This window comes from Sceloporus undulatus, chromosome 1 (assembly GCF_019175285.1).
Source record: "Sceloporus undulatus isolate JIND9_A2432 ecotype Alabama chromosome 1, SceUnd_v1.1, whole genome shotgun sequence".
Lineage (NCBI taxonomy): Eukaryota > Metazoa > Chordata > Lepidosauria > Squamata > Phrynosomatidae > Sceloporus > Sceloporus undulatus.
Genome location: NC_056522.1, coordinates 278569889 through 278587889, shown reverse-complemented (window position 1 = coordinate 278587889; position 18001 = coordinate 278569889). Strand labels below are relative to the sequence as shown.

General features: G+C 37.5%; 1 protein-coding gene across 4 annotated transcripts in view; it reads left to right on the top strand.

Annotated features, from left to right (window-relative positions):
• IRAG1 (inositol 1,4,5-triphosphate receptor associated 1) overlaps positions 1-18001 on the top strand; it is a 125733-nt gene that overhangs the window by 95869 nt on the left and 11863 nt on the right. For 2 of the 4 annotated variants that reach the window (XM_042461575.1, XM_042461418.1), the window contains exons 16-24: positions 2528-2606; positions 4047-4170; positions 6706-6736; positions 9888-10028; positions 11973-12104; positions 13582-13723; positions 14159-14208; positions 16733-16831; positions 17414-17478. In XM_042461575.1, the coding sequence (XP_042317509.1) occupies positions 2528-2606; positions 4047-4170; positions 6706-6736; positions 9888-10028; positions 11973-12104; positions 13582-13723; positions 14159-14208; positions 16733-16831; positions 17414-17478 (863 nt within the window). Of the gene's footprint in view, positions 1-2527; positions 2607-4046; positions 4171-6705; positions 6737-9887; positions 10029-11972; positions 12105-13581; positions 13724-14158; positions 14209-14319; positions 14407-16732; positions 16832-17413; positions 17479-18001 lie in introns of those variants that run through there. The other 2 variants (XM_042461496.1, XM_042461647.1) reach the window with 2 other exon arrangements.

Here is an 18001-nt window from a genome sequence, read left to right as displayed (position 1 = left end):
CATTATCATCTATTGGTCTCCAGCAAACCAGTTCTGTATAATCCAAATTGTCTATATACATAAAAGTAAAGGAAAAAATCTGGTGGAAACTAATTGAAAGAGACTGAAAACAACTTTGGAACTTATGCTATGACCACAAAGCAGTAATTACCTTCTCCCTGAAAAAAAAACACTGGTAGTTTGATACTTATATAAATGAAATGGAGTGGGAATAGGTGGTACATTTATTCTTGGAGGGGCAAATGTTCTTAAATGCAGCTACAGTGCCCTAGAATATCATTGTAGTGCTACTAAGCCCTTTATACAAATGCTGCAGCTTTTCAGTGTATCATTTTAAAAGCTATAGAACTGGAAACTCTGGTCTGAGCAAGTATATAAACCACATACAGTGACACCTGTGCAGCACTACTTCCAAGTACTGAAAACCTGCAATTTTTACATTTTGTTAAAGCAAAATATGACATGTTGTTGGACATATCCAGCGGTCTCATTCAGTTGGCTCACACAGGCTTGTTGAATCCAGTTGTTAAAACTGTTAAAAGATGTGGAGGCTGGGAAGGTTAAAGGCCAGAAATAGTGAAGAGGAGCAGGAGGAAGAGAATGGCACAGACAAGGAAGACGGAGTCGGGGGGGGGGGGGGGAACTGGATCTTCTGGGGTGTTGTGATGGAAACTGGTTGTTAATAATTTTAAATGACACCACTGAATGCATCATTAGAAAGCATGTCAATATTTGAGAAAATTAATAGGAATTTATGGAAGAGCTCCATTTGAATTGCATGCAAAGTAAATCTATCCTGCATAGTCATGATCCTGATGAAAATGTCATGCCATGAGTTCTGTAAAGGCTCTGAAGGAAAGTCACAGTCTGAAGATGTTCCCTGGAGATTCATCTTAATTCTAGCGTATATAAAACTAGAAAATGTGTATTTTATGATTAACCTAATTTGAATAGCATCTTGTCCAAAGACCCAGCTTCTGAAAATATAGCGATTAATGCTCATACATCTCATTTGTGCCCTTGGCATCCTGAAGGACACAATTTTTGTTGTATTTTAAAGATGTATCTCAATATTATATTTTATTCTCAGTTCTGTAAGCAGCCCTGAGGTTTCATATTGAAGGGTAACCATATAATTCTGGCAAATAAATAAGTAAAGAATGTGATGGTCTTTCAATAAGAATAATCTGCTAACTCTCCATTGGCAATGAGTAATAAAATCAAACACCCAAATATAGCATCCCAGCATAGACAGAAATACTGCAGCTTGGCAGTTAATCTCCCCATAGTGTTTATATTTGGTGCAATTTAACAGGAGAAAAAACCCAAAAATATTTCACTTTGAGCAACCGCCAGGCCCTTTTATTTTCAAGAGCTATAGTAGATGATAGAATTTAAGGTACTGATCCCCACTCCAACTGGTAAAGGCCCTGTCAGATCTGTATTGGTAAAAATTATGTGTTTGTTCCTTTATTAAATAAAGATTAGTCTTACCAAGAAAGAAAAATTCTGTCAGGACTCAGGGCAATTGGATTTGGTAATGGGAGAGCATGATGCCTCATGAAATCACACAAAAAACAGCCAGCATGTCTTATTATCAGTGCAGGTATCATGCTGCTATCAAAAAATGTAATTTAGCCATTTTACTCTTTTGTGTTACTGAAAGAGATTAAAGAAGAGTGCATTAAATTCTAGTTGTTGCAGATGGTATATCACTCCTTCAAATGAGCCTGTTCTGGCCTTTATCACAAAAATGTAGGTAACCTTTGTGACACTGAGCACTTCTGGCCATCTGAGGCTGGTGCAACTCTCTCTGGACAAGGATAGTTTGGCCACAGTGATCTGTACTCTGGAGGTTTGGCTACTGAAATGTATTATATCTAGAACTACCTCTACAAACTGTTTGGACTACATCATTTCTGCAGGGAGAGGCGGGAAATATAAATATATTATTGTTGTTGTTATTATTATTATTATTATTATTATTATTATTATTATTATTATTTTAAGTTATGGCCTATAGCTAAAAGGAACCTATTTGTCCATAGTTAAGTGGTTCATTTCTAGCTACTGTAAAAGTGAGTAGTGATGCTCCCTTTAAAACCCTATACTACTTTGGTTCTGGGAGCATTTAAGCTAGTCATAAACTGAGTCATCTAGGACTGCTTACTCTCCTGGCTCCTGCTTTAATGGACTTTTGGCATCAAAGAGGAAAGACAGGATAAGAATACCAATAAAATTAATCATCATCTTCAATTTTTTTCACTTTTTATTATCTTTTGCTGTTTCATTAATTTGGTGGCATTGCATTCACATTTAATATAAAGTGCACAATTGTGAACATTTTTTAATGTTAAAAGGTGGAGTATCAGCTCATACTGAAATGCTGCTAAATCCTACAACTGTTTGATTAGTGCTAGCTCCTTTGAGTTGCTATGTATTGAAATCACAGTGCCTGCATTACTTTGTTCTGTTACTGAGAATGTTTATTTCAACCTTAAGAAATAATTTTTCACTTCCACATTAGGAGCATATATTGATGCGGAATCAAAATTTAGTTGGACTGAAACTCCCTGAACTCAGTGAAGCTGCTGAACAAGAAAGAGGTGAACTAAAATGAAAACTGATGAGAAAAATATATTTATGGTTCAGAGGGAAGTAGCTCTCCTATAGTGACACAACTCTTTTATGAGATTGAGGACTTTTACTAGAATACAGGTTGAGTCTCCCTAATTCAAAATTCCAAAATCTGAAATACTCCAAAAGCCAAAACCTTTTTTATAAGTGGTTGAGATAGTGACACCTTTGCTTTCTGATGGTGCAATGTACACAAATTTGTTTAACACACAAAATTTCATCATAGATATGGGAGGGGGGGAAATGTTGTGGCAAATGTGTAAGTGTATATTATATTCATTATGTGTGCCCTGGAAAATGGCACTAGGGGCTCCTCCAAACTGTCCAATACTTCTGGTAAATGTTGATGCTTCATTCCCTTCAGATTGTAAAAGGATGGGAGAAGGTCATTAAACTGTCCCTTTTGCCAAGTGGATTTTTCCAGCACAGCAAAAGGGATAGTTTTACAGCTCTCTCCCTGTCTTTTATGACCTGAACAGAATGAAAGCGCTTTGACATCATGTGGAGAAGCAAAGAGAAAAAATGCTTCACTGTTGCCATGTGTCGAGTTTGTTTTGTTCTAATTTTGTAAGACAAAATAAACTATTTATTATTAATTCTTAAACTATTTATTATTATTCTATTACTGTTGTTATTAATGATAGAGTTGGTTTTTAAACTAAAATTAGTATTGCTGTCATGTTTTATTGACTGGTTTTGGATATATTTTAGGCAGTAATCTCACCTCAATCCAACTGGGAGAGGTGGAAAATATAAATAAACTATTTATTAAAATACTTGAATTTCATCTGAATAGCACACTGATCTTAAGGCATATTCATAAACTGTTGCATTCTACTGATTGTGGAATGCCAATAGAATTTGAATGCACATACTTGAGGTCATTCAAACTATTGTTAATTTGACTATGGTATTTCTACTAGGTTTTTCTAAGGCAAATAGTATCCCAGCTATCCCTTTTCCAATCTTATTTAAGCATTTCTAATACTACAGGAGAATCCTATGTGACTATCATGTTGGCTAGCTGGAATTTATATTCAGTCAGAAGTTTATGAACAGAATTTTCAGACTAACCTGAAATAACACTGAAATTGTATGTAAAAAGATCTTATAGCACCTTTGAGATGAACCAAAACAAAGATGTTGGCAGCATGAGCTTTCATAAACTTCAGCATACTTTCTCAGATGTATATAGAAATATAGAAATTCAGAAATTATTCTGAAATTGTTTTCTTAGTGAGCAGAACTCTTTTTCCATCCCCTGAAAACATTGAGACTATCAGAGGGAGATGTTCCATAATGTGTTCCACAACATTTGCTTGCTGGCATTGTATTAGTGAAACATGATTCCCTACAAAACAAATAAAATAAATAAACAACAATATATACATATATCATGAAATCTTTAGGATCTTCGCCAGTTCCTTTCTTACAAGAAGACGATGATGAAGTAAAGAGTAGATGTGACGTCATGCCGAACATCCCTGACACTCTTTTAAGAAAACTCCGTGTACACACATCTATTTCTGGAAGGTAAACCTATCTGTGGGAGGTACTTGTAATGTCATCTGAAATGTGTTACCATGAATTCTGCATCTGGAGATTCATCCATCCACAGTTTGAATATATATATATATATATATATATATATATATATATATATATATATATTTCAAAAAGCAAATATTAATTTTTCAATTTGATATAAGGGACACCATTTTACTATACCATCATATACACTATAATGGGACTTGAGTGTCCATGAATTTTGGTATCCATTGGGGGGAGGAGGTCCCAGAACCAAATCCTAGCACATACCAAGGTAGTTCTTTCTACAGAAATTATATGGCAGGGACTATGCCAGCCTTTCTTAACTGGGCATCTATCACATGTTGTGTTGGACATCTGTTGTTCTGAACCCATAGCTATGCAGGCTGCTGCAGAAGGGGACTGTAGTCCAACACATCTAGAAGACAGCAGATTGGAAAGTCTGGTGTAGATACTTACTCTATACTTGTGTTCATGTGACTATGGCAGAAAAGAAATTGTGTGGTTTTAGTGTCCAAGTTGATCTGTGGAGACCAGCATTCATCCCCTTTCAACCATTAAGGTTACTGGGTGACCTTTGACCAACCATATTCTCTCACCCCAACCAAAGTAATGTTGTGAGGATAACATGATAACAACCATAGAACACAGGAGTCATTTAGGGAAGCAAGAGGACATGTAATAAAATTATTTTAACTTGCATAATGATGGAGAAAAGTCCACTTCTATGCTTTTGGCAGCAATAAAATTGTACTTTAAGCAGAAAATACAATTAGTCAACTAACTCAAAATATATGTGACCTTGCATCCTGCCTGTACTAAGTATCTCTGGCAAGATTAAGGAAGCAATATTTCCTGTTCACTTTTGCACTGTTTACTGCAATATTGGTAAATTATGCCATATCATGGACTTGTCAGCTTCTTAAGAAATGTATTATCTTTCATGACAATACAGGAAATGAAAGAGCTTTGGTGAAGTTTATATAGCACTGTGCTGTAACAATAAATTAACATTATACAGATATTACCTCACATCTTGATAACAAAACTTTGTATTTGCCAAGGATCATACTGCATGCTTGCAAATGAATTCTGTCCCAGAACAAAGTCTGAAGAAAAAAAACAAAACAAAAAAGTGACACGAGATAACAAAGTGCTTGTTTATCATCATCATCATCATCAATTATTATTACTCCACTTTTCTCCAAAAATTGGGACTCCAAGCAGAGTATTTTTGTGCAGGATCACAATTCTGGAAATAAACTTATTTAGGAGGATACCTAAAAACAATTGTATGTGTTATGATGACCCCATCAATTTCTGATGGTTTTCTTAGGCAAAGAATACTCAGAGACGGTTTTGCCAGTTTCTTCCTCTAAAATATAGCCTACAGCACCTGGTAGTTATTAATGGTCTACCATCTAAGTACTAACCTGGTTGGTTGCTGACCCTGCTTAGCCAACTTCTCCCCACCTATCCAAGAAATGACACTCTTCTTGAGAGGAGAAATTCTAATTTCTTTTTGGGAGGCAGGGGAGAAGAGAAGCTGGCATCTCCCTTTGCCCTGAAGAAATAGCTCTGCAATTGGGTTCCAAATTAAATTTAAGTTTAAAAAAGAAAGGCATGCTGGGTAGGGCATAGGGAATTGAGGCAGAATTAAAGGGGAATGAGGAAGACAGACCAAAGGGATTTTCAATGGCACAAAAAGCCCCCATCATGCTACTGAAGCATAGTGCAGTAATAAAAGCTCCAAAATTGGCATGTTTTTGTTCTCTTTTGATAACATGATTGCAGCAAGACCAAAGATTGTGTGACAAAATCTTAAGAGTATGAAGAATACTCCTTAATATTTGTACCACTGCCAAAAAAAGAGTACACTAACACTTGAGACATCCTGATGAAGAAAAGAACCACAAAATACAGTAGCTCCACTGCTTTTTATGCACAAAACATGTTTTACCCCCCCCCCTGAAAAAAATGGTTTCTGTGCAGAACAACTATGTATAATTTTGCAACCATATTTTCTTAAAAGTACAAAGTCAACCTCAGAAATTGCACAGAAGCTCCCATATTTTTTTTCTGAACAGGAAGAATATTATTGAAATTGTTTGTTCCTGCATGAAGAAATGAAATAAGAAGTTTCATTTACATCCCTAATAAAAATACAGTGGGCCCTCTCCATACGTGGGGATCCGTTCCTGATCCCTCCGCGTATGGGGAAAAACATGTAAGCTCAAACCCCGTTGGTTGCAATGAGGGAGCACTCCCGGGTTCAGCACAGTGCACATGCCATTCCTCTCCCAGCAGCTTAACCTTCCACGTAAGGTTAAGGCCACGTATGGCACTGGCGCGCTGTAGCAGTTTAGAGTTTGGTTGACTTGTTGGAGCCCTTTTTTCAACTCTGTACTTGTGGCACATAAAAAACTGCACTACCACTGTATTAGATACTTACTGGATCTGCTGAATGCATGACCTATTATGTGTTCCCAAGCAGTGTAACATTGTCTCTTTTTATTGCAGCTCTCCTGCACTTACTGAAAGAGAGGTTGAGGTAAGCCCTTTTCTCGTGAAGAGTTTCAACACTATTTGCCATCTGGTTTTGTATGAAACTCATACAACCAATGTGGTGCTAACCAACATTTTATTAATATGCTTTCTTGGTCTCCAAAAAACTGTGTTTTCCATTAAAATAAAATGTCTATAATACTCTTTTGTTACTTTACTAATGAATAACAGGATAGCTTGAGAAAAAAACAGAAAGAAACAGTTTGACCTGCAGTATTGTGGTTTTGACAAAGCAATCAGTTCAGTTTTCCTATTTGGATTGTTGGATAGGATTTCTAATAAACAAATATAAAAAGAATGAAAGGCTTTTATTGTTTGTTAAAAAAAATATTCTATGAATGAATGCTGTCCCAGAGAAAGTACTGTCAAAAGCTCTTTGCATATGTAGTATGAACACGGCAGCAGCTCCCTTGACCAAACAACCATAATACTGAAATTGGTTTCTGATTTCTTATTCAAGAGGGATGAATAACTAGTCTGAATAAGGAACTGGTGTGCTGCACACATACTTAGCAGCTTACCTCATGCAATGCTCATGCCGACCTGGGCATGGGATGGAATCGGGCTGGAATGGGTTAAAACTGATTTTTCCGCACGCAAAATTGCTCCTGCGCTGCCACATACTACTTTTCTGTAGTACCAAAATTGGCTACGAGAGCACTGCTGGAGGACACGTGATGGTTGGGCGGCAGTTCAGCAACAATTTTGCATGCAGTAAAATCATTTTAACCCATTCCAACCTGATCCCATCCCATGCCCAGGTTGGCATGAAAATTGCATACGATAAACTCCTTAGTCTGCTCACAGTCTACTTTGGTAGAGTTTAAGCCAGTAGTGAGTAGCGCTCTCTCATACACGACGACTTCTCTTGAAACCAAAGTTGTCTGGCCTTACCTTAATGAATAAAAACCTCCTACAATTGACACTCTGCATTCACAGATTCTTTATCCATGGATTCAACATCCATGGCTTGAAAATATTAAGGTAGAAACAGACAGAGAGAAAGAGACAAACAGAGAGACAGAGATCCCAAAAAACAAAGTTGATTTTGTTATTTTATATGAGGGACAACATTTTATTATGCTAATGTATTTAATGGGATTTGAGCTTCCATGGATTATGGTATCCAGGGGGAGTCCTGGAACCAGACTCCAACAGATACCAGCAAACTATCCCTCATGAAACATTATAGCATCATGTACATCCAAAGCTTTGTTGTGCATGGGTCACTGAGGTAAGTTTCTCCTTTGAATGTGGTGTATATTATTTGGGTTGTCTGAAAGTTCATTTCTATGTTGAATAAGAAATTTGGGATTGAAAATCAACTTCAGCTTCAACAGAATTAAGATGTTGATAGTTTCCCTATCACAACACTGGGTGTTTTTTTTTTCACATGTACTCTTGATCTATCTGTATTTAAGGTTATAACCTTATTTTTTAGCTGATGCAGCAACAACAGGCACTTATCTCTTTCAGCAAAATGTTCTTAAATAGAAGCATATGTCTACTTCCCGTGCCAAAACTACTGATTTTAAAAATCCTACGGAAAATCCCAGCAGATAACCTAGGACCTTGCTGGTTTCTGATCTGTTTTTCATTCCTTTCAGGGCAGCCACTTTAACTGTCTGAGAATTTCTATAATTCCTCAGCATAACACTAGAACATATATTTATGATGGAATTGGCTTCACCAAAAAGTGAAGTATACTATCAAAGAATAATACTAGTTTTGGGGTGCTTGGTAAAAGATTTCTAAAATTAGCATTTACTTAAGCAACATTTTTATTCAGGTATGAGTGTTTTTTTGGGTAACATGCTAAGCAAGCACCATTAGGGCCAAAAAAAACTAGATGTGGATTGAAACAAGTCATTTTTAAATTAGTTATAAGTAAGGGAGATAAAACTTCTGGAACTCTGTTGAAAATGGTAATAGGATTAGCTACTATTTATGCAAGACACACTCTGTGTTTGTTTTCCCCACTTTGGTCCACAACGTTTTTGCAAGACCAAGGTTGGCTTTAAAGAAAACTTGATACTGACTGAAGTTATCCTTGTTTATTTTTATATTGATATTCATAGACTGTTTTTCATTCAAATGGGCCTGAAAGCAGTGAACAACAAAACCACTGTTACAAAAAATGACCAACATAAAAAAATACCATCTAAGGAATACAGTATCTGCAAAATGCAGAAAAGCAAAATTAGCAACAGAACCTACTGCTTTCATCCAGCTATAACAATCAGAAACAAGGCTAACCAGTCTTGAAAGCCCTTCAAATAAGACAATCATCTCTAGCTATTAGAAGCCAGTAAAGAGGGGTCCACATGAACCTTCTGGGAGAGGGAATTTTACAATCTGAGTGCTCCAACCAAGATAGCTTTGTTCTGCATTCTGTTAGCTGCACTTTTGATGGCAGTGGGATGTGACAATGCTGGACCTGTCCCACATGCCTCCTTTGAATGTGTATGGGGGGACATTTACTGTTTAAACTGAGTTTTCTTGATTTCACTTGAGATTGCATGCTGCAGACTAGGTTACAAATAAATAAACCCAAGGATTATGATAGTTAGCACTACTAATTCTCCTATCGTGTTGCCATAGAATTATTGTCTACTGGAGAAAGAAACAGCAGTTTTTAAAAGCTGTGTGGAAGGGGAGGGGTAATGTTGCTGTTGCCATTCTTCTCCTTGTGCTGGATTAGGTTCTCTGAATCCACTGAGAAACCACATAAATTATGTTATGCTACCTGCAAAGCTTGTATTAATGGATCACCATTTGCCATCATGGTCAGATGCAAAAATACTGTCCCTGCAGACTAATAGCAAAGCAACATTCATTTCATATCAGTCAAACTAAATATAATCAGTTGGCTCACTATAGGCCTACAGGATGACGAATGAAAGCAACTGATTTCTCCTTTGCTGCTGGGCTTGCTTTCCATGTAACTAGATATGGTCCTCCAATTTGGAAACCATGATTTACAGGGAGACTTGAGATCTGGCACTTACAGTATCTTCATTGAAGAAAATACACCAGTCTCTACCATTGTATTCAATGTCATGCAATAATGTTACTTTTTGTATTTCACCATGATTGGTAAGCAAGATTCAATGAGCCTTTCCTTTTTTCCTCAACAGAATGTATTTGTACAGCTTTCCTTGGCATTTAGAAATGATAGTTATACTTTGGAATCAAGAATTAACCAGGCTGAGAGGGAGAGAAATCTTGCTGAGGAGAACACAGAGAAGGAATTAGACCATTTTAAAGCAGCTATTACGGTAAGATTACCTGATTATCCCATAGCTGTGTAGAACTAGAATGTGCATATCATATTCTTTTTTAAAAAAACAAACGAACAGGCAAATGCATCAGAAATGCAGAATGAATGAAGGCAAAGATGGGATAGAGTTCATGCAAGAGAAAAATGACTTTGTTATAGCCATGAGTTGCAGGTTTGTACATTGTTTCAATCTTATGGAGAGAGTAAGTGGCAGACAAAAAGTTTAGACCTGTCTCCTCTCCCTGCCCCCCACCCCCACCCCCAAAGAAGCAGAGAAATAACAGGAACAAGTTGAGTAAAAGGTAGCCATGACATTTCAGTTGATTTCAGGAGAGGATGGCACAAAGAGACTTTCCAGGGTGGGTAGTAGGACAGTCCTTACTCTGCCATAGTTCTTTCAGCTGAAGACCACTTATGAGTATGACCCATGTAGGAAACCATGGGGCTGCATGCTCTTTCTGTGTTGCAGCAAGAGTATGAGGCAAACAAAAACTTTAAATCTCAAGTTTGCCCCCCACAAAAGAGATGTGACAGGAGCAAAGCTAATAAAAGACGTCAGTAGAATTTCAGTTGTTGTGATAAAGTCTCTTGCTTTGAAGTCAGGTCTGCCCTGAATGTGTGAAGCCAAAAGCCCCTACTTTGGCAGAGTACTACCTTGTACTCTCTGTAACATCAAAATAAATAATATACAGACTCTCAACCTGTAGCTACATGGGTCAGAAGTGGTCTTCTGCTGAAAAATCTATAGTAGAGGGAGGAAGAAAGGGATGTCCTGCTACACAACCTTGGCTGGTTTCTTTGGGCCTTCTTCTACTGAAGTCTGTTTACCTTCTGGCAACAAAATGAAAAATGTTGCTTTCCTAAAAATTATATGTAGGTGTTTGAGGCAATTCATAGTGGTGAGAAAAGTACCAAATAACATGTAGCATGTAAACTGGTTTCAAATATCATCATTTCTGATTAATAGTTTCTTCTTTGATTCCGTGGGAAATGCAGTGACATTGAAATTTTATTTATTTATTGAATGTATATCCCATATTTCTCCCAAAATGAAATGTGTCAGGATGGAGACTATTTCATAAAATGTAGATCCCAGTCTTTTGTTCTATTCACTTATTTAATTTTAAAAAATGTCAGAATGATTTAAATAGTTGGAGTTAAGAACAAATACTAATAATAGAAAGGTTTTGTTAAGTGAATAAGTCAGTAAAGCAGGTATGTGCCCTGTTAGGACGTTATCATACGGGATGGGCAGCTTCCTTCTTACGTCCTTAAGTTCGGCTAATCGTGCGATTGAGGGCCCAAAGATTATCACACCACCATGTGCTTTTCCCATCCTTCTCTCATGTGTAAAGTGTCATGGAGCCATCCCCACTCACTTCTCCCATCAGTAAAGTGTCATGGAGCCATTATTTGGTTTTAATAGGAGCTCCTGTTAATATCAAATCGTGGCTCCATGACACTTTACCAATGGGAGAAGCACGTGGTGATGGCTCCATGATACTTTACCCACGGGAGAAGGACAGGAGAAGCACATAGGGGTGTGATCCCCAATTGTGCGATTAGGCAAGTTTAAGGGTGGGAGAAGGATGCTGTCCTTGGATTTGGAAACGAACAGAACACCTGCATGTTATGATCAAATCACACACATAAAGTGATGTTGACTGATTTCTGATGTTAATGCTGAATTCCTGATTGCTAGAAGCATGTAATGATGCTTAGAATATAAGATCTTGCTTTGATGCCTATAGCGGAATTTCAAGACATGTTTAGGCCTTGAAGGTAACTGGCAATAGTGCAATAAAGGGTGTTTTTTCTCTGGAGAAGCCTTCCTAGTTTGGATATTACCAAAGAACCATTAAGAAAAACAACTTAGAATAGTGGATTGCAATGACTTGTTCTTTTGCTCCATATGCAGTATTTAGGCATGCTGTCTTTTCAGTCCTCAGCTGCCTTATGGCATCACTCTGAACACAGAGAAATGTACCAGAGGTTGTTGGAGGATATAACTGTGCTGAATCGTTTATCCTCCCGTTTATCGAGTCGGGCTGAGATGGTTGGTGCTGTTCGCCAGGTAATATTATCCAAATCAAATAGCATAAGTTATTTTCTATTATTTGAGGTCATCACATGTTACATGAAATCTTGGCAACAATCATGAGGAACAGGTATGTTCCTCTAAGAACCCTCAAAACTCTCAGGTCTGAACATAAGTTGCCTTATATGGATTATTACTAGCTACATATTTCCAAGGTTTCAGGAAAAGATTTTGTCCACACTTTCTACCTAAGATCCTTGGAACAGTAAATCCTTAGTGTAAATTGGGGAAGATTTGGGGTATACAAAGTCAGAACAATTCGTTAACATGATATTCCTTGCTATTCCTCCCACAGAAAAAGAGGAGAAATCTATTTTTAATATTCTTTAAGCAAAACTTGCAGTGCTTGGTAATAGTATGGGCAGACTTTGCTGGGCCTACTCCAGCATTAGTCCTCTTTCTTTCTCACATGCTCCACTCTGCTGTCCTTTGTTGGCAGAAGTTTTAAGTCTTGTTGCCAAGAAAATACATGTGACCCAATGATCTGAACTAAATGTGTGCTTTTTCAGGGCATGTCTATATCACATACTTGAAACTAGCTAAACAGTCATTCACTTTCCCAGGAATCTGTATTTCTGTGAAAAGAGCTGGCGATTTCTTTTTGTGTCCTTAACCAGACTGTGGCCCGGTACATACCGGCCCTTTGTGGCGTCATGGTGACATGCTATGGTTGCCTCAGGGCGGTGCTTCCTCATGCCCCTCAACCCTAGCACCTGATGAGGGCATCACAGTGGCGGCCCCCTGTACACACTTGTGTAACGAGTGTGCCAATGGTTCACTGTGGCGCACTTGTTACACTTCATCTGTGGCGTAAAAAGAACCCACTTTTCACAGGTTCTTTTTACTTTGCAGGGAAGCTGCACGATTTGGCAGCTGCGGCTTCCCTGTGGAGGGAAAACAGGCACCTGCAGGCCGCCCTTTTTGGGCAGTATGTACCGCGCCTATAATACCTAAGATACTTCAGACCAAAACCATGACAGCAACATAGGTGATAGAGAACTGATGAGTTTCTAGCATACATATACCCCCATTTGCTATAGTTCTGTACAATTTTTGAATCTTATCTACTTTTTGGCCATAGTCACCCATGTCACTGCTGAATTAGGGTTTCTCTCCTTTTCCCACCCACCCCCCAAGAGGTCCCCTCATCTTTAACACCTGTTTGCCAGGCAGGTATAACATGATCTTCTCCATGCTGGAAATGGCTGCATATTTTGAATTTGGTTGTTGGAAACAGAGAAAATATTTAAGTTTGTTTTTCAGAAAATTTTTAAAATGTGCAAATGTCATAATTAATTTTATAGAATTAAACCTGAGAATTTAAAAAAAAGGTCAAATAGAGAAGAAAACAAAAATGATAGATTCTGTCATTCTGCTTGCTAAAAGCTATAACATGATGTTTAACATGCTGTTTAAAATTTCTTGTGTATGTTGGCTCATCTCTTCTTTATAGGAGAAACGCATGTCAAAGGCCACTGAAGTTATGATGCAGTATGTGGAGAATTTGAAAAGAACATATGAAAAGGATCATGCTGAGCTGATGGAGTACAAAAAACTTGCTAATCAGAATTCTAGCAGAAGCTATGGTTCCCCTGGTAATGCAGACTGTCTTTCCAAAATTTAAAAACACATCACTGTATTGCTTTTCAAACTTGAAATGGAGATCATCAGGCCTTTGTACCAGCAAAATAAACAAAAAAGAATTATGTTTCTCTAGTTCAGCAACATTGTTTGCCTTAATTTAAATATTTTTTCCTGAAAAATTGAGCATGAGAGTCTTTTTAGAAGAAAAACAACAATTAATTAATATAATATCAAAATGCAATGTATTCAGTCGATTTTTCCTCACACATTTCTGTTGTAACAAAAAGGAATACCTCATTGTTTTGCACAATGTTGCTTTACACATATATACTTTTCAGTGTAAAATATTGGTAGAAAATTGTCCTGGTTAGTATTTTGATTGTGGCATTCTTATTTTTATAACAATTATTTTATGTTGGGTTTATTTTACCTTTCTCTCCATATAGAAGATGGTGTGCCCCGAACATCTAGATCCATGTCTCTTTCTGTTGGAAAGGTACTGTTCCAAATTTCAATGCACTGTTTAGTGACAACTGTATGTGCAAATTCCCATGGTTATAAAAAGTCCCAAAGGTCAGTGACCCATTATTCTGGTGTTTTCCTCCAGATTTCCCTCACTTAAAGAGATGAGGAAGGTGGCCACTTGGGAGAGGGTATCTTAGGAGCTTATCACACAGGGAAAAATTGGAAGTTTAAAATGGTAAGAACCCATTATTAACTCACAAATGTTTTTCACATGCAAAGTGCTGTTATCCCGTGCAGAATCCGAGATCAATATACACTTGCGCGCAAATGCGCAAATGCTTTTCACATGACAGGACCAAATGTGCCTCCATCTTGATAATGATAAAAGCATGTGCATCCCAAAAAAGCGATCAAATGCGCAAATGATTTTCACACATAGACCACAACAAATCTGTGTGTCTGTGTCCCTGCCTTCCCTCAGTAGCTGTTTCTTTAAGAGCTCTGACTCAGAGGGAAGGCTGAAGTGATCCCCAAACTGTTCCCTTTAAGGGATTTGGACTTCAGCTCCGAGAAGCCTCAGCCATATTGGCCGATAGTCTGGGATTCTGGGAGATGAAATCCAAAATCTCTTAAATGGGACAGTTTGGGGATCGCTGAGGCTGAGGCCGGAGGGGGGGGGGCAGGACTCAGACAAACATTCTGAGGCAAGCATTCATTCACTTTCATCCCTCTCTCTCTTTCTCTGCCCTTGCATCAACTGTTTGTTTTAAGAGGTCTGGCTACAAAAAAGGATGGGTACTTATTTTACTTATTCCGCGGCACTGGAAGTAAACTCAGCCCAAAGAATCATCTGGCAACAAACACAAAAACAGGGAAAATCCAGTGAATAAACTGCAAGTAGCTTTCCCACTACAGCACTTGCGCAAAAAAAGTGAATTCATGAATAAAATGGACATGAATGTCCAATATTTTCCTGAAAATGCTTATTTCCTGGTTCATGACACTTTCTTGTTGGTTTCTAAGCAGTTTGTGTGCAACATCGTCTGAAAGCCATTCATGCAATTGTGCCTAATACAGTGGATAACCGTGGGTTCTGACCCTTTTAAACTTCCACTTTTCCCCGTGTAATAAACTCCCTTGTAATGGAATGCCATGCCATCCTTAAAAAGGCTCACATGGTGACTACATAGGATACCAACAGAAGAGCTCTTTATTCTACCAGGTCTTTAGTGGGTATAAGGCATGTTAGATCTTTAACATTAATAATTTCTCCCATGTTAGCATTTAGGCTGATTTTGTAGGCTCATATTTATGCTGATCCTCAGCTGATTCTATGCTGGTTGTATATCAGTTATATTAATATTTCTTTAAATGTTATTTCTTCCCTGTTTTGGATTTTATTTTGTATTTTGTTGATTTGCAAGTTGTGTAAAATGCCTAGAGGACATCATTAATGGCAATATTAAAATGTTATAAAAGGGGAAAAGTCAAAGGAAATAGCAAATGTTTGACTTTTTAATGCAATTTGGGGATAAAACCAAAAAAGGAACCTTTTTCTCATGAGAGAGCTTCATTTTCGTCCCTTTGCCCGCTGTTTCTGTTACTGTGTTCACTTATGCCTTGCCTATATTTCCAGTTATCCCATTTTTTCACCTTTTTATTTTTCCTTTCTATGACCCTCTTTTTGATTCCCAGCTAGGGAAATGGTCTCTCTACTACCATCCAACTTATTCATTTTTTAAATTCTTTTGTATAAACATTCACATTTGAAATATTTTCCCCTAGACTAGCTTTATCATAGCATTCTGGAACTTAGTTCTCATATAAGAACAACTATTGTGGGAAACAGAAATTTATGGTATGGAAGGATGAAGGATTTTCAGAGGGCAGATAGTGCAGGGCTCTGATCCAGAGTGGAATTCTGCATGGTTGTTTTTCTTCAAAATGAATGATTAATATTTGGGGGGTTTTGTTTTGTTTTGGCATAATGTAGCATAATACCATATTGTTGATCCTTAACAATCTACAAAAAAGAGAAGTTTCTGCTATTCAGGTCCATAGGCTACTAGAAAGTAAGCTCCACTCAAAACAATTGGACCTGTCTCTGAATAGATATGGAAGTGGTGTTACATGCTACATGTAAAATGTGGGACCTCAGGACAGAGACATAAATCTCTCCCATTTTTCCCTGAAGTTTTCTCCTTGCAACAACAACTTCATGGGAGCTGATCATTTTGCTGATGGGGTATTTTGATGTACTGAGATGTCTTTTCTTGTCAAGTATGAGAAACTTCAAGAGTAGTATTTTTTTATATCTGTGCTTCTGGCTGATTATACATCCTATACTTTGAGATTCTTTTATATAATTGTTCTAGATGACAGGTGTCTTGTTACTTTTGTAGTGAGTTGAAAATTTAGATAAAATGTCTTCATAGCTGTACTGAAAGTATTGTCATTGTAATTTAACATACTTTGCTCTAACTCATATGGTTATACATCTTGTGGAGATATCGTCTTGTGTCACATGTATAATGAAATTTATTTTTTTACTACAGATGCCTCGACGAAGAGTCAGTGTTGCTGTTGTGTCAAAATTTGAGCTACCAGGCCAATCAACTGGCACATCACCTGTACCTCTGATGCCATCTTCCCTGGTAAATTTAAGTTCTACAGAAATGAACTTTTTAAATACCTTTACACAAACATACACATGGTTTCACACACTGTAGAAATATATTGAGGCTATTTGAGCAATGTGTATTAAAAAGATCAATAGATGCACATCAGGAAATTGCCACTCAGCAGATATCAGTTTGTTTTGGAGGGTAAGAAAATGTCTGATGTGCATGTAATGCCTTTTCATATGGAAAAAAAACAGTTTATGTCAAGGGTGGGCAACTGCACCTGGTCCAGGATCTTCCAGGCCTGCTGAAATTGTGGAAAGACCAAGAAAAATGGCTGGAAGCTTAGTTGTAGATTTGAAAAATTGGAATTTTTGATATGAAACAGTGCAGAGAGGTCTACAACCTAATGTAAAATGCTATTCCTGCGGGCTTCAAGCTGCAGCAGCTATTCATCCCCGTTTTAGACCAGAAAAGGGGTAGTCTGGGAAACCTGAAGGGGTTAAGGGCTTCAAAACGAAACAAAACAGGCCACATGCAGCCTAAAGTCTACACTTTGCCCATCCGGCTTATAATGTTGATATCGAAATTAATCTGAATAATTTCTATTCACAGTCTGAGTCATCAAATGGAAAAAGTAATCTGACATCAACCCCTGTCTTACCAGCACTTGTAGAAAAGTGAGTTCACATATGTTTACTATATTCTGTCAGAAAAGAAAGTGCTCTTTTTCTAAAGGAATTTAAGGCAATAGAACAGGATAAGGACACAGAGTTCAAAGATCTTGTTTAACAATGGTCCAAAACACACTGCAGGCTCAGTGCTAGGGAGTCCTAGGAATTTAAGTTTATTGTGGCACCAGACTTCTCTGACAGAGAAGGCTAAATATCTCACAAAACTACAGTTCCCAGAATTCTCTATCATTGAGCTAGGGCAGTTAAAATTGTCTCAAACTGTATTATTTCTTCAGTGAATTTTGGACCTATATTATTCTTTTTGGCAGATTTATTTGAACTTTAAGCAACAGGAAAAAGCAACAGCATTCTTAGTGTTTTTCCTACTATGTTATCTAGGGAGATCATGCTGCACCCATGATGTATTTGGGCAGCAAATTTGGTGGCAAAAACATTCTGATAAAATCAGGATGCAGCCTGAATTGAAATTTAAACTGGGAGATTTAAGCTGAATTAATAAACCAAGTGA